Source organism: Trichoderma evansii (assembly GCF_050947405.1).
Source record: "Trichoderma evansii strain SZMC 28006 chromosome Unknown GGI43scaffold_4, whole genome shotgun sequence".
Classification (NCBI taxonomy): Eukaryota; Fungi; Ascomycota; class Sordariomycetes; order Hypocreales; family Hypocreaceae; genus Trichoderma; species Trichoderma evansii.
Genome location: NW_028145202.1, coordinates 1,029,591 through 1,054,792, shown reverse-complemented (window position 1 = coordinate 1,054,792; position 25,202 = coordinate 1,029,591). Strand labels below are relative to the sequence as shown.

At 48.7% G+C, this 25,202-nt stretch overlaps 6 protein-coding genes across 6 annotated transcripts; 2 read left to right on the top strand and 4 right to left on the bottom strand.

The window, feature by feature from the left end:
- Positions 1 to 1,006: 1,006 nt before the first annotated feature.
- Positions 1,007 to 2,179, top strand: GGI43DRAFT_290035 (cytochrome b5-like heme/steroid binding domain-containing protein). The gene has a single exon (XM_083201363.1). It carries the CDS (start codon positions 1,098 to 1,100, stop codon positions 2,091 to 2,093), a length of 996 nt encoding a protein of 331 aa, XP_083063325.1. The 5' UTR covers positions 1,007 to 1,097; the 3' UTR covers positions 2,094 to 2,179.
- Positions 2,180 to 2,264: 85 nt separating this feature from the next.
- Positions 2,265 to 4,879, bottom strand: GGI43DRAFT_421202 (uncharacterized protein; the record flags this gene model as incomplete). The annotated part of the gene is made up of 4 exons (XM_083207912.1): positions 2,265 to 4,353; positions 4,420 to 4,654; positions 4,715 to 4,774; positions 4,846 to 4,879. The coding sequence occupies 4 exons, from the start codon at positions 4,877 to 4,879 to the stop codon at positions 2,265 to 2,267; spliced, it is 2,418 nt and encodes an 805-aa protein (XP_083063324.1).
- Positions 4,880 to 5,303: 424 nt separating this feature from the next.
- GGI43DRAFT_398087 (major facilitator superfamily domain-containing protein) lies at positions 5,304 to 7,740 on the bottom strand. The gene has a single exon (XM_083205188.1). The coding sequence runs from the start codon at positions 7,040 to 7,042 to the stop codon at positions 5,531 to 5,533; it is 1,512 nt and encodes a 503-aa protein (XP_083063323.1). The 5' UTR covers positions 7,043 to 7,740; the 3' UTR covers positions 5,304 to 5,530.
- Positions 7,741 to 8,898: 1,158 nt separating this feature from the next.
- On the bottom strand, positions 8,899 to 10,315 carry GGI43DRAFT_289981 (GPR1/FUN34/yaaH family-domain-containing protein). Its single transcript, XM_083201362.1, has 3 exons — positions 9,806 to 10,315; positions 9,343 to 9,738; positions 8,899 to 9,290 (listed from the first exon to the last, which is right to left on the bottom strand). Exons 1-3 carry the CDS (start codon positions 10,162 to 10,164, stop codon positions 9,197 to 9,199), a joined length of 849 nt encoding a protein of 282 aa, XP_083063322.1. The 5' UTR covers positions 10,165 to 10,315; the 3' UTR covers positions 8,899 to 9,196.
- A 6,918-nt stretch (positions 10,316 to 17,233) lies between these two features.
- On the bottom strand, positions 17,234 to 19,992 carry GGI43DRAFT_432157 (WSC domain-containing protein). Its single transcript, XM_083209524.1, has 2 exons — positions 19,399 to 19,992; positions 17,234 to 19,312 (listed from the first exon to the last, which is right to left on the bottom strand). Exons 1-2 carry the CDS (start codon positions 19,630 to 19,632, stop codon positions 17,315 to 17,317), a joined length of 2,232 nt encoding a protein of 743 aa, XP_083063321.1. The 5' UTR covers positions 19,633 to 19,992; the 3' UTR covers positions 17,234 to 17,314.
- A 462-nt stretch (positions 19,993 to 20,454) lies between these two features.
- GGI43DRAFT_289920 (small subunit rRNA maturation protein UTP4) lies at positions 20,455 to 23,618 on the top strand. Its single transcript, XM_083201361.1, has 2 exons — positions 20,455 to 21,662; positions 21,731 to 23,618. Exons 1-2 carry the CDS (start codon positions 20,654 to 20,656, stop codon positions 23,371 to 23,373), a joined length of 2,652 nt encoding a protein of 883 aa, XP_083063320.1. The 5' UTR covers positions 20,455 to 20,653; the 3' UTR covers positions 23,374 to 23,618.
- Positions 23,619 to 25,202: the final 1,584 nt, after the last annotated feature.

Sequence of the window (25,202 nt, the reverse complement as noted above, 5' to 3'; positions counted from 1 at the left end):
ATTTGAAGCGAGGATGCAAGTTAGACATGCATGCTAGCAGTAGTTGGGACGTGGGAGACAGCATATAGCGGAGTAGAGAGTGACTACGTAGCAATTGGTGTTAATACTAGGGAGTACCGGTGCAAATACACAGAGATGCTCTTCATCCGGAGGTTTCTATCTATAGATGGATCTTATATACTGCCCGTACCAAGTAAGATGCAATATCGTAGTGTATAATGTGGGCAGGTGGATTACATGTATGGAACGATGCCTGGAAAAGATGCTACACCAGGCCCCGGCCGTATATCTTACTTTCTTAATGCGACAACACATGCAATGCCAGCAATTCCCCGTTCCCCCTGCTCCGGCAGACGAAGTGAGATCTGGGCAGGCACACATAAGGTATACATGCGTTATACCTTGCATTACATACAGCACTGTACAGTACGTGCCGTACATAAAGACGGCGAGAGATTAATTAAACTTAGTACGCAAAAGAATGCTCCGTCCAGGATATTAGTGTTGCCGTTTTGCTCGATAGCGTCACACGGACAAAGTCGGGATCGACAGCCATTGTTTATTTACTCGTATGCGCAGCCACTGCAAATACACTGCTTGACTCAAATCGGAGTAGAGGAAAAAGGCAAAATCCGAACAAACATAAGCAAGAGGCTGCTCTAAGCTGCTCCAAGCAGGAAATATGTCCAAACAAACATGCACAGCATCATCATCTCCTGATGAAACAAAACAAACCAGAAAAATAAAAGAAGCAGCTGATTCGATCCAGACGTCCCTCTTAGCCCCAGCCGGGCATAGTGCCAAACGCTAACGGCGTCCCGGCCTGGGACCCATTGACGGAAAATGACAGGGAGCCCGCCCTTTCCGGTTAGGGCGCAAGCCTCTGCTGTCCCAAATTTAGAGACCACATGCATGCCTTCAGCTTTTTGCCGTCATCACTGCGCTCTGACGTTGATGCTTGGTGTATCGGACTGGAATTTCGTCATTTTACTTTTTCTTCTTTTCGCTCTTTTCTCTTCTTTTTTTTGCTCGCCGGCATCTTGCCGACTGCCATCTTTTCTTTTTAGAGAGCAACGTTTGTCTCAGCGAGCCCCACGATGGCCGTGCTGGGCATTTCGCTCATTGTCGCATCGGTCGTCTTCATCATTCTGCGGCCGCCGCAATGGCTGTTGCTGCGATGGCAAAGCTTTGGAGGGGTTGCGGCCATCACGGACGGTAAAGAGAAGGAAGGTTCAAATGGAAAACAACAAAGCAGAGACAGTGCAGATGCTAGCCGCAGTTCTGCATCTAAGGCCGACGTTGAACTAAAGGGGCTTTCGAATACGACTTCAATAGCAACAGCCTCGGGGACCGTGAAGCAGCGCAAAGTCGATGGCCTCGAGCCTCCTATGATCATGCCTCCCACCATCGTTCCGCCAACCATCGAAGAACCAGAGTCTCCCTCCACGCCCAAAGCTCAAGCCGCAAAGCCAGCGCAAGGCGTTCCCAGCTTCTCCCTCTCCGCCGACTCAGCGTCCTCGATGATGCCTCCGCCACCTCTCCCTTCCCCTCGCCCGTCCAACGGCCGCATTCCTTCTCTCAACCAGTTCCCAGCCCCCAACTCCGCCCAGCGTGCCCGCGGCCCAGCCCCCAATCGCGGCCCTGCTGCGTCCTCGTCTTCGACCTCCGGCCTCGCTCCTCCTCCCACACTCGCCGCCAAGCCGCAAAAGCCCAGCCGCCAAGTCGTCCTCACGCCGGGCCACTCTCCGCTGGATTGGGCGAGGATATCCGGTCCCAGTTCAGACTTGCGCGGTGTGGCTCCTTCGACTCCCTACCTGCGTGTGACGCCTTCGATGCTCAAGGTGCAGACTGGTCGCAAGGGCAAGGACGCTTGGATGGCTATCAATGGCAAGGTCTACAATGTTACGCCATATGCGAGATTCCATCCTGGAGGTGTACCGGAGCTTATGAGAGGTGCGGGACGAGATGGCACAAAGCTGTTTGGAGAAATTCACCCATGGGTCAACTATGAGACTATGCTGGCAGCGTGTCTTGTGGGGTTGCTGGTCGAAGAGTCGGATACCAAGGAGAACGACATGGATCAAATGGATTAGACTACTTGGGCTGAAGATGTGTGGAGTAGGAGGAGGATATGTGCGTGTATACACCACAAAGGCTAATAGATGTTATACATAAGCTAGAGAGATACCCCCGTGTACAATTATATATATTACATAGATGGCATAGATACAATTCCGCAAGAGCACACCCTTTTGCTCAGCAAATCATCGCCTCTTGCCAAACCTAAACTTGAGGTCGTCGTCACTATCGTCACTGTCTCCAACCTCCAGCAGGTTTGTCGCCATTCTCGTCCGTTTCGGCGGCGGCGGGTCCCTAGCTGCCGCAGGTTCCGTGGCCGCTCTCTTCCCCTGGCCCGTCGAGCGTGTTTGTGCGCTCGAGAGCTGACTCTGTCTAGTGCTCTTCTGCGATGTGGCACTGGCCCCCTCTCTTCTCGATCCCGTGGCTCTGGAGGATGGCTGCTCTGACTCTGGCGCTTCAATCTCCTCTATATCGCTGCTCTCTGAAGCGATGACTCGTGCGGAAGAGGCCCCATGCCTTGTCGGCAGCGCATCCACCAAGGGAGTGCTCCTTGCCTCGCTAGCTAGGACGGCAGATGCCTGGCTCGTGGTATTCTTGCGGCCAATGCTCTCGTCTTCCAGCCAGTAGTTATCGCCGACTCCGAATTCTTTGGGCTTGACTTCAGTAAGGGCGATCATCACCCTCGCAGGCTGCCTGCCAACCACTTCCCCTCTCTTGCGAAACTTCTTGAAGTTCTTCATGCCATTCCATTTAGGATTCCATCGTCCGTCTGCGACTTCTTGCTCTTTATCCCTTCCCGATGCTCTGTCTGGGATACGGACCTCCATCTCTTCGACAATATTGAGCCGGCGAATCTCAGCCAAGTCGATACCTTCCGGTAGATTTGCCAAGTCTTCAGCCTCGGCTCGAGCTCGAGCTTCTGCCTCTTCGCGATTCTTCGCGACCACTGCTAGAACATCTAATTCCTCCTTCACTTTCTTTTTTGCACTCTTAGTCTCTGCTGGTTCGACCACGTTTTCATCAGGTTTAGGCGATGGTGCGGCGAAATCGTCTCCTCTCTCAAGGCGTTGCCGCTTGAATTTTGCCACAGACGGTGCCAATCCTTCCATCAAATCGCTTTCGGGTATGGGCGAGGGTGGTCTCTTTCTGTGGGAACGAACATCGACATCCTGTCCGTCAGGCATGAAAGGTTCATCTTGCTCTTGTGAGACAAATAATCCACCCTCATCGTCTTGCGGTAGCGTTTGATGCTTCGCCGGCTCATAAGGAGGAGGCGGAGGTTCATCTGCTGCCATATCATCGTCATCATCGAAGCCGGCGAATCGCCTCTTAATAGGTTTTCGCCCTCTGCCCCCTCGCCTTGGAATCGGCTGGGAGTCTACCTGTTGTGATGGTTCCGTTTGTATCGGTGAATCTGTTATACCGGCCCTGCTCTGTTGAGTCATGGGCTCTTGTAAAGAAACTTCGGCAGGCCGTGAATATTGAGACCTGTTTGACGATTCTACTTCCAAAGCTCGTCGTAATTTGCTTGCATCGTTGATTAGAATTGCTTCTAAGAATTCGTTTTGCTCGATGGGTCTGTGGTCCAATAACAGTGATACGGAGGTGATAAATTCGGTATACCAGCCAACAAGCTCTCCTTTCGCCGGAAGAAATCTGACGAGAACAACTCCCTTGCCCTCACTGCCATCATTGAACGACCCAGTACCTTTCTCTCCGGCAACTCCCTTGACATATCGAACGAAATCGTTAACCTCCGTCTCCTGTGGTTCGATGGGATGCAGCATGGCCTTCCCACCACCATTAGTAATGGGAGCCATAAGGTTATCGTACTGCAGCTGGCTGTAGAATATGAAAGTGTATCCTTCAAATACGTCCTTCCTACTCTCATCAGGCGTATATAGCTCGTCTGGATGCTGTATTGGCTCATTACCTCGCGGAGGCAGATGTTCCATAGCCTTGGGCCAATATTCGTCAAAGTCTCTTTCCAAATAGCTCGATTCTTGGCCATCTCCGTCGTCCGGTGGCTCTGTAACAGACGAGATTGCATCGAGAAAGGTTTCCGTTACAATGTATTTGCCATTTATGAGAGCCTGTAGGCCTTTGGCTGTATTTCGCTTCTTTGAGATGACGTGCGTCGTGTGTTTTACACTGTAGTCGGTCAACAGCTTGATGTCTAGCTGCTCAAATCGTTCTTTAAGGGATGTCAAGGGCTGGGTTTGTAGCTCTTTGGTCGTAAAAGAGAAAGTAAAGACTGCCGGATGCCACTTTAGCCTAATATGTATGTCAGTACAACGCAGAACGCAACTACATCTACATCAGTCGGCAGGGCCTAAATACCTGAATTTGCTGGGACTCTTGCCCAGTATAATCTCGTACTCTTCAACTTGGGTATCATAAATGCTTCCTTTAATTTTTTGTCCGTTGACAATTGTTCCAATTTTTGTCGCCAGATCTTCAATCTTAATGTGTGACCGGCTCGATACGTTGTGTGCATGCCCCTCTGTGACGCTTTGGACGGTGATTGTCAGGTGTTTGCGCGAGATGGTGTTATGTGAGATTGCAAGCTGTCCAGCTGATGTCGCCTCAGTTAGTACATATTTCAAGTCCCAATACCCTATAAATTGCAACTCACGCTCTGCTGCAGTCCTCCCAAAGAGGTAGGTTTTGCCTGGGCGCAGCCATAGTCGACGGCCTGCATAAAGTCTGGTCAGCACAAATATGGCACCACGGCGTCTCCAGGCCCAGCACTGGCTTCTCGCTCACCTTCAAAGGCCTCTTCGTTTTCTAGCAGCCACATCGCCTCAGGCTGCTATTCACTCTATGCCAGGGCCCATCTCTTGACGCGCATATGCTGCGATGACGTTGGTTAATTGGCGTCGTGAACTTTTTGCGGGGCGGCGCGTCAGCACAGGCGTTATCTTCAACGCCAATTCACGTGCTTCTTTAGGATGGCTGCCTACATTTCTTCAACGACACTTCAATACTATATGTAGGTAGGGGCAGCAAAGCATATCTAAGGAGAGCAGCTAATTGACATACTAATTATATTTATAAATAATAATTGATACCTTTCTCCATATATCAGCATAAAAGAATTTTCGAGGTGGTAACTGTTAGCAAGTGCTTCTGAGATTTGAGTCTGGAAATGGCGTTACTTGCATATGGAACACTCGCGGCTGAAACAAAGTCTCAAATCCAAGACATGCATGGTTTATCAAAGCAATGGGTAATTTACTGATATTCAAAATTTCCATATAAGAAAATCCAATAGCATACTAAGTTGCCGCTTAACAACGCTCGCTATGACAATGTATTAAACTCTCCCTTATTTCCTCCTCGTTTCTTTTATTGTAGAAGATCATTTCCTGGGCTTGTCATCATGTAGCAAGCCAACAGTACTGGTATAATCAGATCAACGAATTACAACGTTGAATCCCAAAATCGACATTCAGACTATCCTCCGTCTATAAAATTCAACCAACATTCGCTTTCGTCCAGCTTTTCTGCCTTGCTCAATAGATTCGTCTTCGGTATTCGTCGCATACGGATCAAAATCTTCTGGCTTCTCATTGTTGATCTTGGAGAGCTCGTCAATCTCGCCAATCTTCCATCCGCGAAGCATGAGCATGCAGATTGCAGCAGCAATATACGTCAACCCCGTCCATAGTTGAGTTCCCAGATAACTCCCTGTTCCTGCGACAATCTGCAAAGCAATGGGCTCACTGAAAGTGCAGGGGAGTACGATTCCCAGCCACATGATGTTGAGAGCAGAGGGCACATCTGCCAATCCGACAATTTCGGCTGCCACTGGTCCAACAACGGTCCAGAACGTGCCGCCAACCATGCCGCAGATGATGGCGTAGAAAATGAGCACACCGTATGCTTTGGCGTTGATCCAGATCGCCAACGCAAAGATTCCGGCCAGGAAACTAGTAAAGGCAGCCATATTCATTCGTCCGGTTCGATCGCTAAAGTAGCCCATTATGGGCCGACCAATGCTCTGCCCCAAGTTGAAGAAAGCACTAATAAGAGCTGCTTGAGAAGACTGGAGGCCAATTACGTTTGCGTAGTTGGCGAGACTGTAGATGACAACAGAGTAAGCAAAGATACTAAACCAGCCAAAGGCAACGAATAGCAGGAACTCGGGTCTCAGAAGAAGAGAGCCCTTGAAAGCTAGATGGGTCGATCCTATGATCTTGTTGCGGTCCTTGACTAGGAAAGAGCAGACGAGGTTAACGACAAAGGAGACGATTCCCAGTATTCTGAAAGCCCAAGGAAGTCCCAGGTTTTGAATCATGGCGCCAGTAGCAAACGAGTAGATGAGGCCACCCAGGCCTGAACCAGCGGCCGCTATGCCGTTTGCCAAAGAACGATGTGTCGTAAACCATTGGGGGATAATGCCAACGGTGGCTGTAAATAAAACGCCTATGCCGAGACCGAACAGGACACCCTGAGTGAGGAAGATGTGCCATACTTTGGAGGCAAAGCTTGCTGCAATCCAACTACCCGTTTCGAGGACAACACCGAGAAGCATCACTTGTCTTGTACCAAACTTCTTAACGGCTATGGTTGCGAATGGAGAAACGCCCATGGCGCAGCCCATGCTCAGAGATCCTATAAAGGCATATTGGAGGGTGGTGGCTCCTTTGAAAGTGTTGTTCTTTATATAATAAGCCAAGAAAACAGCGTAGCTGGAACTCATTCCCCATGTGTGGGCGTTTATGATGCAAATAGCGATGGTAACAATCCAGCCATATCCCCCATTCGGTGGCGGTGGGGGAGATGCGACATCGGCGGGTTGCTGGTCTTGGCTCTCAATCATAGATTCATGGTTCCCTTTCTCTTTCTCGTCTCGCATGGCACTCAGGTCATTGCCGTTGAACTCGGGCTCAGAAGCCAAGAAAAGATCCTCCTTGTCATGATGCTTGTCGGTGCATGTAGGCGCTTGGCTGTGGCTCATCTTGTCCGCGCAAACTTTTTCTCAGCAACGTCGAAGCGAGCCAGGGGACGAACGAGCCAAACTAACCTGGTGAGGGAAAACAACGAGCTAACAAATCCTGCTTAAGAAACATAAATGCGAGAAGGAAATATATATATACATGAAAGGAGGGGCGGAACATGACTCTCAACTTGGCAGTCCAGAGCGAGACTACCATTCTTCCATATCGACCTGGGTAACATTATCCAACTCTTTCAACAGGCCACCATCGGGGCTGAACCGGGCTTAACCGGCAGCGTCCCATATAAAACAGGGACTATGGAGAACCGATTCGTCCCCACCATTTCCTATTTTGTCAATTCGGGAAAAGGTTAAGTGAGATTGGCTTTGCTTTTACGTATGGGATATCCTCCCCGATGAGCCGGGAATACGTGCCGGGGATATCGGTGCTCGCTATTATAAATTCGATTGGATATTTGTTTTGTAATTGGCTATTTTGATAGCAGGCTCAATATAATGTCGGCGACTTTTGTTGCGATGAAGGGCGTGGCAGCAAGGAGCGGCTGAACTAGCGGCCGAGGTTGGATATCACCGCGTATAAATGGGGTGCATTGGGAATTGCTCTATCTATAATACTAGCAGCTTTCTCATGATGACTGATATTTTTCACATTCGAAAGCAACTCGGAAGAAATTTTCTTGATAAATTAATTAAACTAATTATTCCTAAAAGGAAATTATTTTATGAATCGTATGACTCGATTCTACAAATTATGGGGGGCCAAATTGGAAATTTCTTCCAGTAGAGTTCTCTAGTATTCGGGAGCTAGTCAAACCCCCGCAATTTCTGTATTTTTTGATGACAAGCGCATTAATACCATCTATTTGCAATATAGGCAGGCAGATAATAAATGTCAACGGCTCCTTTTTGACTACAGGACACGAGTAAGATTATTCTTATCTTGAGCTGCCCCTTTTGGGCAACACAAGAAGCGCAGTCATCCTTTTCGCTTTTTTTTTTTTTCTCATTACCTAAACATTCTTCAGCTCGTTTATAGAAAAATGAAAAACAGTCTGTTTCGAGAAGCCTACCCAACTTGGAATGGTCAGAAGTAGCGGATCGTTCCGTTTTCAATACGTAAAAACACTATACCTCTAGACTTGGCAAAATGGGCAGAAGCGAAGCAGATGGAAGGGTTTTGCCATAGGGCTGCCAAGCTTGCCCAACAGCTGGGACCACCAGATGGAAATAGATCCATCTCTACGCTAAAGAACGATTTTTTTCTTGACGCTCGGCTCGGAGCCTTATAACAACTGCCGACGTCCATCCGTAGATGCTACAGAGAGCATAATTCTCAGTTGCAATTCACAACTCCTTCACAACGCAGTCCTCAGTAATGCAACCAGCGAGCCCCTGGGCCAGCAAGTCTAACGATTTAACTTCTGACTTCAGTAAGAGACAATTTCACGTGATCTGCAAGCATTACCTGAATTGGAAGTGAGTGTAGATCACGGCAATATAAAACGCGATGGGTGATGTGCATTACCCGGCTGCCTTAATACGGCGAATGGTGAAACACCTTTGGAGCAAACACTAATGTTTGATGAGGATGTTCTGGATAGCGCCTGCTAAAAAGACCCAAGTCGGCAATCTGAGACAAGACCGTTGAGTTATTAATAGGCAATGCGCTAGATAGTCGCAACTAAGGGCCAATGTATGGAGAACGCAATTTCATCAACTCAAATGCCGGTAGATCACACAAGAAACGTTGCATGTAATTGGTGAGATGGAATTAGGAAGGTAGAATTGAGCGGTCGAATGAGAGGTCGAATGAGAGGTCGAATTGAAAGGGAGCATAGATCAAGTTATCAAGGGAGCAGAGAAGAGTCAAGCTGGGCAAAGGACGTAAAACGTCAACTTCCATTAATAGGTATATAGATCAGTAGCTGTGATGGAGCTTCCTGCATTACATTTCAATACGTTTCTGTGAACCAGAATAAAAAAATAAAAAATAAAAAAACAGGCCCAGTAGTCATTTTCTATGCACAGCCCAGCCTGCTAGGAACCGCGCGCTCTTTGCTTCTTTCCGCCAGGTATCATTCCTTTAAAACCCCACCAACATCGCTCATAACCGACCAAGAACACGTAATTTTCCTAGTTGAAAGGGAAAACACTTTATGCCTGAGCGCGCTCAGACTTGGAGGCACGGCGCTCACGGGCGGCCTCAGACCAGGGGAAGTGGATGACGGGAACCTGGAAGAAGGAGTTGCTGCGAGGTTGTTAGCAATTGATGTAGCTAAAGAATATATGGATTAACTAACCTGCTGTCCTGGATACCAGCGAGGGCGTTGTACCAGGCAAGGAAGGCGGCGAGGAAACCGAAAAGACCACCAGTCTTCTGGAGAGCCAGGGAGGCAGTGGCGTTGCCCAGGTCGGCGGCGTATTGCTCGCAAGCAAGGAACAGGAAAGCCAAGTCAAGGGTGAAGAAGAGGAGGAAGAAAGCCAGGGTGGATCGCAGAGTGCAGAGGAGGAGAATGGTGGTGAAGATAAACCAGCCAGTCAGGAAGAATCCAAGCACACTGGCGACGTTGCCGGCGTAAGGACCGTCAGGAGCGGTGATGCCCCATTCGGGAGTCAGGAGGATACCGTATGAGATCCAGAAACCACCATATGAACCAAGAGCGGTGGCACCAAAGGTGTTACCAGCAGCAACCTCCCTGTGAGATATACAGTCAGCATTGTTACAATTTACGTCAGATTGGTAGTACAGAGCTCGTAACATACCACATGCCGGCAAGCAGCTGAACAAGACCACCATAGCCAAAAGCGAGGGAAACAACAACGTTGGGAGCCTCGACGCCTCGGGCGTGCATGTTGATACAAGACAGAACGAAAGTGGTCAGGGCGAAAGCAGAGAGACCCAGAGGGGCAGGGTTGGCGAGCTTGCGGTGCTCATAGGGCCTCCAAGCACCGGGCTGAAGGGCACCGCCAAAGGCCTGGGCGTACTGGCCAATTGTCATCTCACTGAAATCTCCATGGTGGTTGGCGGAGAAGTGGCCGTGGCGGGGAGACTGAGGGTTGACGGATTGCTGGACACCGTTGGTCTCCTTCTCATTAGGAGCGACGTTGAGTTCGTCAGCCATTGTGATGGTTGTCGTATTAATTTAAAAGATCGATCGAATGTAAGCTTGTAGATGATGGGGTATTGAGTCGTCCAAATAACAAATAGATAACAAACAAGACTATTTTAATAAATCAAGGATGACCAAGGTAAAAAGGAAGAAGAGGAGAGCAAACTATGCTTTTGGGTGGGGAGCGACGAGAAAGACTCTTATATATTGAAAGAGAGGGCAGAGCTTCTGCTCGAGGTAGGTACCTGCACGAGTAAACAGGGTCGGGCAAAATGAGACCGATGGCTGAGACTTTCTTTTTGGGGCGCACACCCGATGTCCGTCCCCAAAAGGCTCGCGGCTTTTGGGTGCCACAGCAGCCCACCTACTTTTTTGCTCCGTAATACCTTCGTACCGCACCGGGGGAAGAAAAAAGGGACAGGGGGGGATCCGGTGGTCGCGAGTCAATCAACAACGTGCAACAGATCTAGTTAGTGGAGAAGGAGAGAAAAGGGTTGCAATGAGTGACACGCTGGCGACGGACGTGTCCCGTAGGCCGCGGGAGGAGCTGCTATATTTCTGGGAGGAATTGTCTGCGATGGAGACGTTTAGCATGAGATGCTGCCTGGAGTTGGTTTAGTTTGGCGATAATACTACTACGTGCTGCAAGTCTATATGTGTGAGAGTGTATGATACAGTTGTAATCATATATGCAGTCGCGCATACATTCACAGGATTTTAGTTTAGGCTCGAGTTTGCAATGGAGGCTCTCGCCCTCCCGTCTTCACCCTCGCCCTATCTCCTAGATAGTAGGTCCATGTATCTCGAAGTTTGCTTGCTCCATACGATGTGCAAATACGTCAATCCCATTCGTCATCTCTACTATTTCGCCCCCCGGACCGTAGAGGAGAAGAACTGGCTCCAACCGAGGGACAGTTCCCGCAGTCATGTCTATATCCAGCTCAAGCTCAAAAGCTAGCCGAACGAGACCACAAAAGACAAGGCGTGCTTTACCGCCCATCACAGCCGGATCTTCCACTACTGTACAAACCCACGGGTGACTCCGTAAATGGAGTTACCGTTTGAGCCTGCCCAAGGTTTTCCCTGCTAAAAATGGACGAAGGGAACCTCAGACATTTGCAGCCACACACAGATAGATGAAAGGAAGAAGCTATGGCCAAGCTATAATGGCGATTGGGGTAAAGGCGAGTGGGGAGGCCTTGGAGTTCCAGATCCTTACCCTTGGGGGACAAGCCCGACAAATTAAACCATGGATTGGGGTAGTATTGGCCCACATCCTCCCTGAGCTGACGATGGGCCTTATTGCCGAAGAGGCGCTGCCTTGGGGCTTGATCTCATGCATGGGCGACGGGTCTTGGGCCGCGTTTGTCGTGTTTGTAAAATGAGGCACACGGCACGCACCACCGAGACGCAGAAACACTCTCGCTGGAGGCATTTAGCAAGAAAAAAACCTCCTTAGCCCCGGCTTAGCCGCCACAGCAAATAAGGTCAAGCCCGGCCAGCCACTTTTGTCCAGACCTTTCTGGAAATTTTTTAGTTTAGGCTATTTAGCCCTTTCATCCCAGGAAAGGCATAATAACCATTCATCTACGGATCAATTGGACGTGTCAGGGATTGACCAAGATGGAAAGAAGAAAGAAAAAAAAAAAGGTCCATGCACAAACCAGCAAGGTTTTGGTTAATTGAGATTGACTGTCGCGAAGAGGAAAAAGGAAAGAAGAAAGCGATATCCATATTATTCCGTATAGTCCGCCCGTAAGGCTACCTACTGCCTAGGTAGGTACTTGCAGGGCTCACCGACCGGGCCAGTGCCGTCCAAGTATACCGGCTAGCTAGCAGTAGCCTCTTGTTGGATCCGCGATGGATGAGAGGACTGAAAATAGTCCTGCCACTGGTGCTGGGAGTGGGTGAGATATGACAGCCCCTTCTGCTTTCTACGGGTCTGACCCTGAGCCTAGGCAAATACGCCGCTATCATGACTTTGAGGTCATTGGCTCGCGGACCAGCCACCACTACGACAACCTAAACGGCATCAAACTTTGCTGGTGGGATATTCCGAGGTTCTGTACGGAGTACACATGTACTACAACTGCGTAGAGCAAAAAGCCCTGGCCGTCAAATCTCCTGATAAAGGCAAATATTGGGCTCGCTGCGACGCGGCCCGGAGATGGAGATGCACAACCAACAGCATAAGGACGTGCCTGAGCGTATATTAACAAGTATACGAAGTGCTTCAAAGTTGCAGATTTCAGAACCGTGCTTGCTTGATACTGCGTCCAACACACTCAACAGGTACGGATACCCGTCTCGATAACGGCCATCGCTAAGGAAATACCACCGAGCCATTGCAAGAACCCATGGCCGGGGTCCACACCCGGCTCAGAGTCTGACCAACCCGCTTGAGTCGCCCATCCACTCATAAGCCCGGGAAAGGGACAAGTCTCTAGCGCCATGCGGTGACGGACCCTGGCGCCTCTTCGCAGCAGGCCTTGGGGGATCGCCAGAGAACCGACGTGCTACCTTATCTCAATCTGGACAAGACCTCCGCGCGCGAGTCAAGGCTGGTCAAGGCTGGTGGCCGTTGTCTGGGTCGCTAATCAAAGGCGACAGCAGGCATTCTGCATCGTGAGCCAGGGTTGTTATTGTTTGAGAGCACAGAGCTTTTTTTTTTTTTTTTTTTTTTTTTTTTTTTTTTTTTTTTTTTTTTTTTTTTTTTTTTTTTTTTTTTTTTTTTTTTTTTTTTTTTATTATTTTTTTTTTTTTTTTTTTTTTTTTTTTTTTTTTTTTTTTTTTTTCCTGTTGGTGCTGCTACTCTGCGTTGGGTGCATTCCCGCTGCAGATATCCAGTATCAAATTAAGCCGTTATGCCTTTTATTAGCTCTAGTTGCGTTTCGGGAGTGACTTGCGAATTGTATTACTCCGGCCGAAACAATCCAAGTATAGCTCCAAACAGAGATGCTGCAAGTTTGATTAGGCTTTGATGCGTCCGGATCATCTAATCCTTTGGCAGCCTCTCGTCTCTATTTTTCCATTTTATTTATTTATTTTACATATTGTTTTTTTTTTATCTGACCTGTCTCATTTGTGGAGGGGCCACACAGGAAAGGGGGCTGCAGAGATCTGTCCCCAGTTGGGCCACGAACGCTGTGGAGCTGAGAAACGCACATGAAATTTGCTCCATATTACCTGCTACATACCAGATTTCGAAGCTGCTTTGGCTGCCTTCCAGCATATCGTCATTTTGACTGAGCAAGGAGGTGATCGCACGACGAACAATGGGACAATGAGGAAGGGATTATTGCTTCTAAAGTCTGCTAGGATCCAGGCTAATGCAGCAGGATTCCATCACACGCCCCCGTCCAGCAATCAGCGGTTTATTTGCGGATCTTCGGGAGAAAGCTGTGCCAATGTCCATGGAGAGCATGACGGAGAAAAAAGCAGCACGAGGTCCGGATGGGCGGCTCGTTGGCCATGGGCTGCCTGCCTTAATACACGTAAATATGTAGGTACATGCAAATACGTAGGGCTCGTAGGGCATCCGTAGGTACCTGTAGAGGCCTGAATCAAGCAAGACAAGCTCCCTCAATGTCTTGGAGCCCCCTCACCTTCTCCTCACGCAAGCTTCATCTGAGCTGCGACTACTGCATCCGTGCATTGCTGCAGTGCAGAGCATTGTCTATCTTGCCACCGCCAATCTTCTTTGTCTCAACTCCATCTCTTTTCTCGCCGGCTATCTTTTTGTGACTCAATGGCAACTCGATCGACTGCCAAAGCCCCGTCTCCCTTTTCGCCGGCCTAGAACCAGCCAAGAAACTCAAGGACCCAAAGCCAAGTCAGAAGCGGCTTCTCACTCGACTCCGTTGGAAGACTTAGCATCTTGGCAAGTCATACTATGCTCCGCTCGGGCGCCGGCCACGAAGTTCAACGAAGCCTCAAGGCGAGCAGTAAGCAATTGGAGAAATCTACCTAGATGCATACTACACCTGGCCAGCCACCATGACACCGCGTGGTATGGGGTAGTGCCGGCGGTGGCTATGTCAGCTTTCCCCTGGTGCGAAGCCCGGCCCATGTTCTGATTATCGCACATCGATCACACGATGTCATCAATCCAGTATAAGCAGAATCGCACCATGTGGCTTAAGCGGCTGAGCTGGGCCAAAAACACGAGAGCAGCTTTTGGCTCAAGGAGGTGCCTTACTCGTGAATACGTGCTGACAAAACAAGCCACCCGCCGACGGCCGAACGATTGCAAATACGGAACAAAGACGCTCATCAAGTCCCGCTTACAGCAGCAAGCTATCATTGGTGTTGGTGGCCGGTTTAGTTTTTGCGACCAAACTCTCTATCAGGATATAACTTGACGTTTGGGGGGCACCATCGCAGATCCGTCGACCTGCCAGATCCAGATCAACTAGGCCGCTATTAAACAGCCGCCTTTTTTTTTATTAGTATGAAAGGGCTAATAGTTAACTTATTCAGAGTTACTATGTCATGGCCCCCCAGATTCCCCCGCAGATGGCAGTCGGCTATCCAGTCTAGCGTGTTGCGACCTAAGCATCTTATTCCCCCAGAAACTCGGCGTTCGGGATCTCTGATAATCTCAAAGATTTCATCTCTCCAAAACCCGCTTCCCCAGCATTTGATTTCCCCCGCACGAAGCAATCAGCTACGGAAGCTCCATACGGGGTAGTTTAGATTTACTTTGCTACCCGCAATAGACCCAGGCTGATGGTTTTGTCGATGGAGTCGGGGTCGGCTGAGCGGGAAATGGGCTGTTCATCGAACTATACTAGCCAAAACGTGGGGTTTTGGGCACCCTCATACGACTACGATCAGAGATTGCTTTCCCCAGGTAGATTCAAAAGCCAAGACTGCCTAGAGGCGTTTCTGAAAAGCGCTACGATGTGCCACTCGGACGTCCAAATAATTTCCGGCGCCCATGCTTTTTCAGCCCCCTTCTTGATACATGCCGCGTGGAGTACAGATCTAAAAGCATCATCGGCGTTTACACTGAAGATGGCGGTTTTTGGCGATTATTCTGCTTCGTATCTTCATACCTACATTCATCCTGCATCCAGATTACACTCGAGAGATGCCGTTATCCGGTCGGGAGCCAAAATATGTTTCCGATGCGCTTGTGGTCGTGGGGTCTTATGACACTGTCTTTGCGCGGACAGGGCTCCATGTCTCTCTCTCGCGCGAATCGGTACCTCGCTCTTGACGGATGGACTATCACCGCCGAGCGGAGTAGTGGCGGCGGTGTTTGTTTAGTCTTCAAGCCCGGTGATGTTCTACTTTGCAGCTACCCCAAAAATAATGACGACGATGATGCAAAAGAGTTAGTGTTCCTGGATGGCAGAGTTGGCGGGCGAGCCATTGATGCGCTTGGCTTATATATGGAGTACTAAATATGCTGCTCCCTTTGGCCGAGCGACGTGGACCTCGGTTATCACTCGACTCCCTGATTTCAATAGCGGCGCCCATTGACTTACCCTGTAGCGCATCGTTCGGGTGCGTCGGTTGTAAACATCGTAAACTATCTGCTCCAAGTCTTTGGCTCATGATTTAACATGTGCTTTTCTCTTCACCGTAACTTTTTCTCCGGGCCGATGACCTCGTTGGAGGCATCAGTATTAAGGACGCCGTGTAAGATGTGACCGGGCTTACGGAATGCTTAGCGCACCGGCTACAGGGTAGGTCTAAGTTACTTGGCAAAAAGGAAGGCATATCTTTCACCCGCTGGTATTTCAGATCAACATGGCCAATAAAGATACCGCCTTATTATGCGGGAGTTTATTTATAAAATTAAAGTGCGTTGACAAAGTTTGTTGCATTCGGGAGCTCGCAGCAGCCACTGTGACAGTGACACCAGCCCGATAGTACGGGTCGTGATACCGCCCGTCCCACCGAAACCACCACCCCAATATGATAGCCGGATAGATCACAGTCCCCGAAAATGTTACCCAAGGCGTGAAAAAAATAGTTTAGTGCTAGTAGGCAGTGATAAGACATGGCTCCCACTCGGCACATTCATCCCGTCAATATAGATTATGCAGTTTCTCTAGACTTGGGGGCCGATCTCCCCTCATTCTCCTCTCCGTTAGCCTAGTCACTGCCACACCACAACAAATACAAATCAAAAAGCGTCATAAGTCAACCCCTCACATATTAATAGTATCGGCCGAAGTGCTTACGAATATGACTTGGAGTACTCCATACGGGGTAAACAAAATGTGTACTCCGTACGCACGTGGTCTCTAACTCAGACAAGGGATTACCCAGACTGATGTCTGGAGTGTATACTTGCCTGATGTGTGACTGGGTACTAAGGTGTGAGCACTTCTCTGAATCAAAGAGCAAATTGTCTTGCTTGGACTTCCAATGTCTCGTAAAAGCAAATCACTGAAACACATCCCTATTTCTTTTTCTCTCTTTCTCACAAGTACCATCGGAAAAATTCGAAATCCTTTTATGTCTTCGAAATGATCTTTCCCATGTATCAACCTCCCTTGTCCGCGAATAAGAGAGAAGATAAACAAATGAAAAATGAAATCTTTGAACCGCCATCCCTTTTGAATGTTCAACTATTCCATCGATCTCAATTCTTTCATGATGTTTTCGTGAAGCTCCTTGAAAATTACGAACCTTGGCAACAACAAACCTGACCCGACTCAAGTGTGTCGTTTACGTGGCAGCCGGCATCAGCCCCATCAAATCATAGAGCGCGACTTATACCATCCTTAGTTTTTATCTTGTTGAGTTTGCATCTTTATTCTAAAGCACAAAATAACGATAACGTCTAAATCCGAAATTGAGACCTTTCAGTTGTTCTCTATGTGATGTCTACCTGTGATTAAGGCGATTAACGACGAGGGGAAATCCGTCACTGAATATATTGTAATGCTACAAACACTGGAGTAAATTTATAGAGAAAGGTTTATCAATGAGATTAGATAGAGTAAATATGCTATATACCATCAGCCAATATACTATATGTATCATGTTCTCCTTCAAATTCATGATCGGTCAAAAGCAACGCCGGAAATCAATGAAGCACAAAAGGTCGCCTGTCTCAAATGTCCGACCATCTCTGTAAAACTAGAGGGAATAATCAACAAATAGCACAACCCGCACTCATCTTGCAATGGCAATCCTCGATGAGTTATGCAGCAGCGTAAAGATGTTGGTGATCTGTATTTCCCCTGCTACCCCTCAAGTTCGATAGGAGCCGAAACATGAACCCCCCAATAGGATTTCCAGGTGGCTCTTGAGAAGATTCAGCTTTGCCTGAGCACAGAAAAACATCGATAGCCCAGCTGCCGCCACAAAGCTCAGTCGGTTGGCCTTGATAAGGTTTCCCACACTGAGATTCGGGAAGCCGCACTGCATCATCTCGAATTGAGGCCCCACACCAACATTCTCTTCCATTCTCTGTTCCAGCAAATTTATATCCACCAGAGACACAGTGATCAACGCATTCTTTGGAAGACATATCTCCTTGCAGATAATCCAAGGGCTTGGCGCCAAGCAATATTCGCGAAATAGCATCTTGAAAGCACCCCAAATGACTCCAATCTGCTGGAAGGTTATCACCTTTGGACGTCTCTGTTGGAGCTGCACCGCTACTTGTTCTTGGGCTATCTGTTTCTTTGGATACAAATTTCGCTGTAGAGCTCGGAGGAGATGTTGGATTGGGTGTTTGCGTCAGTTCGCAGAAATAGCCCTCTGAGCAGTGGTAGCACGGCCATCCAAGCCCACACGGTACAACTTGGGCTGGCGTCTCCTGTGGAGGGCAGAACCATCCATCAAGGCATTCGTCACATTTGAAGCCCCTTCCAGGACAAGGTCCTATCGAAGGATCGGGCGGTTGGTGGCCACTTGGGCTCTCAGGCCCCTTGACTGAGCAGATCTTAGGCGCACATTGATCACAAGATCGGCAAGTTGGACACGATGGATGAGCTGATGATGTCTTGGCGGGAACTTCGCTGTTTGACATGTCGCTTCCTTCGTTTTCCCCACCCGTGGGCACCGGATTGCTCGTTTTGGTAGGACTTTCGTCTATTGGAATAGATGGCGGAGTTGGGTTCGGGGGTGACGCCTGATTCTCCGAGGATATGTAAGGCTTGGGGGCCGCAGGCGTGGTGATACCTTTGGAGCCAGAAGTTCTGGTTGCTGATCCAGGTATACCAGGCGTAGCTAGTGTTGCGATTTGACCAGCTGAAGTAGGAGACCCGGTTTCAACCTTATCACAAGGTACCACTTCTTCAAATGAAGTTCCATCCACGACCTGATCAACAGCGCAAAGAGGCTTATTCAAGTAGTCAGCGATAGCGTTCACAATCATGGCCAATTGATTGACAACCGCCAGGAGAGCCGGATCAGTGATATCTTCCATGGCTCTGCTGAGATCGTTGATGACCGTTGTTCCTTGTTGAAGAACTTTATTTAATGTTTCTACCATATCTAGCGTACTCATAGGAGGCTCCGGAGGTAGAGGTTGGTTCATGGCCTTGGAAACAGCAGGTATGACAAGTGGCAGTAGATCGGCAGCCGAAACAGAAGCTTCGTTTGCTACCTTGGGGATAGCTGCAGCAACAGCGGATGAATCTACATGAAGAGCATCCAGGACGGTATCCGTGAGCCGGGCGGCTGCCGCGGGGTCAATACCTGATATTTCCGCAACGATTTCTGATAAATCGCCCAGAAAAGAAGTATTATCAGTAGAGTCCGATGAGCGCTTCTCTTTGGTTGCTCTCGCGTTGTGGATTCGTAGCGTTAGCCTGTCTCCCCAGAAGCCACCGAGGAGCCCAACCGAAGGCGATGGCAGATTCCGCGTAGAACTTGAATGGGGCGTCTTGGGAAAGGGAGAAAATGAAAAATCGTCTGAGAGTGCCAGTGCGTTCAACTGGCCTCCAATTATATCGGACAAGCCGTTCTTTTGACGATGTGTAGCCGCGGAGGCCAACGGCTGATCCGATTTCGTGATTGCCTCCTTTATTGCATCCGCCAATGTTTCTAGAAGTGAATTGGGGCCGGTAGTAGAGAAATTTAATTCAAATGTATCGTTGATTTGTGTTGTTTCAGGCATGCTGCTTGTAGTTATTGCTACCTCGGTCACACTTGGTGTCGTAACAAAATCTTGCTTTGCATTATCGACCGCCTTTCAGTTATTTAGTAAACGAGTGTTATAAACCGTTGCTATTAGATAGATAGTTTACGCGCAATAAAAATGAAAATGCCCCTTACCTCTCGAAATATGCCTCCCAGAAATCCGCCTAGCTGGAATTGTCGCTCAGCTAGAGCTCGTCGTTCTAGCTTCGCTGTCTCGCTCGCAACAATCTCAATAATGAAGACTACAGAAAAACAGAGAAAGGAAAGAATGAGAAGGACCAAGCTCGCGAGCATCAAATTTCGCCTCTGGATAACTGGAAGCCTCCGCGGCGGCCATCTGAGGCCACTGCCTTCTTGCTGCTGATTCATTTTCTCGAGAGGCACTTGTTGATATATCGGTCACAAGATAGTAAAATGCGTCCAAAAGAGCAACCAAAAAAGGGATCCCAAAAGAAGCTCCAAAAATTGTCGTTGTAATGGAACGCAGATCAAGTGAGTTATGGAGGGTAAGATTGGAGGAGAAAATTTGGAATGAAGTTGAGAAAGGACGTGGGCAGTAGATTGGCATCGCTAACATCTGGTAGCTCTTTCTTGTGAAGAAGAAGATTTCGTTTGAGATGGATTTATCCTGTGAAAACGCTTGCCAAATGTTAAAACTAGAGGCTCCTGGAAAGAAGGAAGAAGCGCAAATGAACCCATGCCATCCTCGCCATTACGTTCCTGACGTTGATAAATTCATTCTATGAATTTTTCGTCAAAATTGATTGAACAATGCCTATTACGAAATATATATTTTAATAGTTTAGGCAATGTTCAATCTTTAGTAGACATATGACGTTGTTCTGTTGGCACACTTGAATGATTCCAAGAACTACAGACGTCATTACATCTATTGCTCGGCGCCTTGATAATTTTTTAGAATACCATAATCCTCCATGTTGAAGGAAATTCGGATGCGATGAGGCGGAAGTATTGTGAGATGTTTCATGTTGAGATGAGACTATCCAAATGGCATCAGTAAATAGATGAATACATGTATGAAAAACCACACCAAGACATGTCTAAAGCTGGATCGACAAATATAATAACCTACTCAACGTCAATTCTGCGCCACCTTACTCTTATAGGCGGTCGAAAGTGCCCTGGCCGCTGACAAGGCGCCGCTGGGGTCGATTTTTCGGTGGGGTGGAGGGGCAGCCGTGCATGGGCCGCTGCTTAATTCGCCAGTTCAAAAAAATTTCTGGACGAGGCTGGCACTTTTTTTTTCTTGCAGCATCATTTTTGTCTTTGCGCAGCTCAGGCGGATTTCGGTGTCGGAAAACGCGTCAGACGCTGGGAAATTGATTCAATCGGCTTGGAGAGACGACGACGAATTGGATCTGTTGCCATCATGGATATCCACCGTTGTCGGTTTGTGCCCTACAAGCCCTCAGCTGTCAATGCGGTAGCCTTCTCACACCCCAAGACCAAGTCCGCAAAGCAAGGTTCTGTTGCGCGATTGGCTGTTGGACGAGCAAACGGCGATATTGAGATATGGAACCCTTCAAGCGGTGCATGGCACCAAGAGCTAGTCATCCGTGGCGGTCGGGATCGCAGCATTGATGGTCTTGTCTGGGTCAACGAGCCGGATCAGGACCTTGGCGATGGCAAGATCGCCGTGGGCAAATCGCGCCTCTTCAGCATTGGATATACATCCACGGTGACTGAGTGGGATCTCGAAACAGGAAAGCCCAAGCGACATGCGAGCGGGCAGCACGGCGACATCTGGTGTCTCGCGGTTCAGCCTCCAGCCCTGAGCGGAGCCTCAGATGATCTTCACTCCAACAAGCTGATTGCTGGAACGATCGATGGCGAACTGGCCATGTACTCGATCGAGGATGATGACCTCCGCTTCCAACGAGTTGTTGTTCGATCCCCTACGAAGAAGGCGCAGATGGTCAGCATCACGTTCCAGTCACGCAAGATTGCTGTTGTGGGCTGCTCGGATAGCACCATTCGAATCTACGATGTTACAAAGGGACACATGCTTCGCCATATGACCCTAGGCGCGGATCTGGCTGGAGGCGCGAAAGATATCATTGTGTGGTCGGTCAAGTGCCTGCCTAACGGTAATATTGTATCCGCCGACTCAACAGGCCAGGTCTGCATCTGGGATGGCAGAACCTACACCCAATCTCAGAGACTGCAGAGCCACAAACAGGATGTCCTCAGTCTTGCGATTAGCGCTGATGGATCGGCAATTATCAGTGGTGGAATGGACCGCCGTACCGTTCTCTACAAGCAGAATGCTGGACCAGGCAACCGCTGGTCCAAGGTTTGGGGACGAAGATATCACGACCACGATGTCAAGGCTATAGCTTCATTTGAGAACGGCCGCACCAGCGTCGTAGTGACCGGAGGTGAGATGATTTTATTCAAAATGGAAAAAATTCCTTGGTAGATGCGGACTAGCTAACATTTGGTAAAGGACCGGATTCAAACCTCATGCTGGTTCCCCTGAGAGAAATGGGCCGTGAAAACCACCGAACGATTAGCAATCTTCCACAGCAGCCGCCCATCTTGAGCGCACAAAAGGCTAGGTTCATTACTAGCTGGTGGGATAGAGAGGTTCACATTTGGGCTCTGCGAAAACCTGCTACAGAAATATTCAATCAGACTGGAGAAGAAGAAGACGAAGATGTCGACATCAACAAGAATCGCAAACTCCTCAAGACAATTGTAGTCAAGGGTGACTCTAATATCAGCTCTGCTACAATAAACCCAGAAGGCACCCTACTCATTGTCTCTACATCAATAGACATCAAAGCCTTCCGGCTGGAGCATCAGGACCCCGTCAAACCCTCCGACGTCAAGCTATCCGCCATTGAGCTCCCAGAGAAGCTGAAAAACGCTGGAGCCTCACAGGTGCAGTTGTCACCTGATGGTAAATGGCTCTGCGCTATCAAAGATGGCTCTCGTGTTGTCATGGCTAGTCTCGAAGAGACCGAGGGACCGTCACAGTTTACCATTGCTTTGCAGCGACTTCCCCGCCTCCGGCGCCATATTCCACGATACGTCAAGAATGGAGGACTGAGAAGCTACGAAAGGAATATTACTCATATCTCATTCACCGCTGACTCGAAGATGGTTGCGGTAGCTGACATTGCCGGTTACATCGACACCTGGGTATTACGTGGCCCGGATGAGAACTTGCAGAACAAGATCGAAGGGGATGGAGAAAATGACGCGGCACCATCATCTGAGAGCGAAAGCGACAGTGATAGCGACCAGTCGGATGACGAGGAGGACCCAACTAGCAGCGTCAAAACCCGCTGGATTCGCAATCCAAGCGCAAACCAGCTGCCCAAGCTGCCATCGGCCCCCGTCGTTCTATCATTCTCGGGATTTGTACCCAGTGAAGATACGAGCGGAGTGGATGCTGTCAAAGATTACACCCTCGCAGTAGTTACAGCCTCGTGGAATGTGTTGACTTTCCACCCTCTCCAAGGCCTGCTCACACCATGGTCACGCAGACACCCCCGGAAAGCTCTTCCAGCGGCCGTTCAAGACCTACTCGACTTGGCTAAAGGTGCCATATGGCAGGGATCTCGCCTTTGGATCTACGGTATTTCATTCCTTCTGATGCTTGATATTGCTCAAGATTTGCCGAAACCTGTCTCAGAGAGTGATGCTGTCGTCAGCCAGGGAGCTCAGCCCGGCATGAAGCGCAAGCGAACTGGCCAAGCCAGTGGTGCTGGAGGCAAGATGACCCGTGAAAACCTCGCACCACACCGTATTGGCAAGTATGTAGACGGACAGTGGGTGAATATCGACGTGGATACTGCCTCTCCCCACGAAGATGGCAGTGATAGTGACGACGACATGCCTGATGCTCCCGAGGGCGACTTGGCGCAACTTCGCAACCCTAGCGGCAACAGCAACAACGCAGGGGCTCCCGAAACCGAGACTGACCGCAAGAGCTGGTGGATAACTTACAAGTACCGTCCCGTCCTTGGTATCGTATCCCTCAACAATGCGGACCAGCCTTTGGAGGTCGCACTAGTGGAGAGACCAACTTGGGATGTGGAGAAGCCCGAGAGGTATTATGCTGGGGAGGAATGGGAGAGGTGAAAATTTTTTCATCTTTTCTTTTAATGGCAGGAAGAGGTCACGATACAAAAAAAAGAAGGAAGATGGCCGAGCAACGTGGCTGGCGGAACGATTTCTTTTTTGGGTACTGCGTACATATAAGAGTGGTTTTAGAGCTGAGTATTATCTGGCTGATATTTACAAAAGCGCCAACTGCGGCTTGTAGCATATAGGAAGGAGTTGAAATGTTAATTTATTTTGTTAAAAAGAATTTTATTTCTTTTTTATTCCAGTTACAAGTGAATTGTTACCAAGTGAGTTGTTAACGTAGAGTATAATAAACCTAGGTATGAGCTTGGCTTGGTGGAGCGTTTTTGGGGGTTGGGTATTGACGGATAATGCTTCTACTCGCACAAAACAAGCATTTTAAAATACAAAATTTACGAATCCGCTTATAAACACCTTAATGAAACATTACTAGCAAGATGGGATGAAATTATCTGTAGTATTGGCGGAGTAGCTGCGGAGTGTTCCACACGCAACTTCTTGTATGGCATACATACATGAGCAAACCACCCACTAGCCACATGAACACGTCACAACGAAAGATTTGCTAATCGATGGATGGCTTAACGAATTGGGAACAGTAGATACGCTACGTGCCATGGTAATTTGATCCCAGACAAGTCATAAACCGAACGTACGTCTGCGAGTGAGACGACGACGACGACTGCGACATCTGGGTAAGGCAGGGGGGCGGGAGATCCAGTTTACGCGCGTCCCTTCTTATTTTCCCTTCCCACGCCATGTCCAAGGCTGTTCTAGCCCTATGGTAGCCTTGTAATACAAGATAGCCAGGTAATGTAATGGGTACATTGCATGTGCTCTAATTAATGCTAGTTAAATGCACCGGTGCCTTGTCTGGTGTCGATATAGGGCGTCATATGAGCGAGGCAATGTGGAGTGTGTTGGGTATTAAACGACATCTCGTGGACTGGGCAAACGCGGGTCATGTTATTTTAATGGAGTCGATGGAATTTCGGGCTTCCTGAGCTAGTTTATGATGCGATAGAGTTTGATTAAAGTGGCCATGAATCGTGGGCATGTCTTGAATACCTTATAAGCGATAGTAGCAGTGGACAGCTGGATGTAAGCATATTAGAGTCGTACTGTACAGTATGTGTGAATCCTAGTAACACATCCATCCGATGTCTTAAATAAGCAGGTACTCAGTAAATATCTCGATTGAGGATGGTGGAAGAACTTTGGTGGTGAGCCATCGTAGCGTACATGTCAGGGTTTGTATGTAGACCATATCTGCGTGGCATATTATTAGTAACCTCCCCCCTCCAAGCCAAGGGCTCTTTTTTTTTTTTTTTGGAATGTCCGGCTGTAGTGGACCAAGATCGGCCGTAGGCTTTGCTGTAAAGATGAGGGTGATTCCAGTTTAGTTTTGGGCCGTCAAGCTTTTCAACGGTGTAGCCTCGGCTGGTAGAAAACGCCTCTTCACTTGCGTCGACGGCATCAACAGACGGGATCTAAGCCGCAAAACTATAAGGCAGCTTTGGCAGAATAACGGTCCCATCTGCTCTGTGAAAGCCTTTTTAAAAGCCTTGGTTCTTGTCTGGTACCAAGCACACAGACCTCAAATACGAATCGTATATTGTGCCAGTCTGGGGCATGTAGTCGCCCGGTACTCCCCGGCTTTATGACTGTAAATCGAGCCTTTGCGGTACATCCCACCACCTGTAAAGGGGGTTAATCCAAGCATTCTTTCACCAGTATTCGCGAAAAGATGATTCTCACCTCCCAGGCCGCTTGTCGGCTGGCTTGTTTGCCAATTTGCTCTATAGGCGTGGAGTGGCGATTGG

Bases quoted from the DNA above. Each gene is read 5' to 3' on its own strand.
- GGI43DRAFT_290035 (XM_083201363.1), top strand. From the start codon at position 1,098: ATGGCCGTGCTGGGCATTTCGCTCATTGTCGCATCGGTCGTCTTCATC.
- GGI43DRAFT_398087 (XM_083205188.1), bottom strand. From the start codon at position 7,042: ATGAGCCACAGCCAAGCGCCTACATGCACCGACAAGCATCATGACAAG.
- GGI43DRAFT_289981 (XM_083201362.1), bottom strand. From the start codon at position 10,164: ATGGCTGACGAACTCAACGTCGCTCCTAATGAGAAGGAGACCAACGGT. The intron at 9,739-9,805 runs GTATGTTACGAG...TATATCTCACAG, and splicing joins CAGCTGCTTGCCGGCATGTG to GGAGGTTGCTGCTGGTAACA. The intron at 9,291-9,342 runs GTTAGTTAATCC...ACAACCTCGCAG, and splicing joins GCTGGTATCCAGGACAGCAG to CAACTCCTTCTTCCAGGTTC.
- GGI43DRAFT_432157 (XM_083209524.1), bottom strand. From the start codon at position 19,632: ATGAATCAGCAGCAAGAAGGCAGTGGCCTCAGATGGCCGCCGCGGAGG. The intron at 19,313-19,398 runs GTAAGGGGCATT...AATAACTGAAAG, and splicing joins TGGGAGGCATATTTCGAGAG to GCGGTCGATAATGCAAAGCA.
- GGI43DRAFT_289920 (XM_083201361.1), top strand. From the start codon at position 20,654: ATGGATATCCACCGTTGTCGGTTTGTGCCCTACAAGCCCTCAGCTGTC. The intron at 21,663-21,730 runs GTGAGATGATTT...CATTTGGTAAAG, and splicing joins CAGCGTCGTAGTGACCGGAG to GACCGGATTCAAACCTCATG.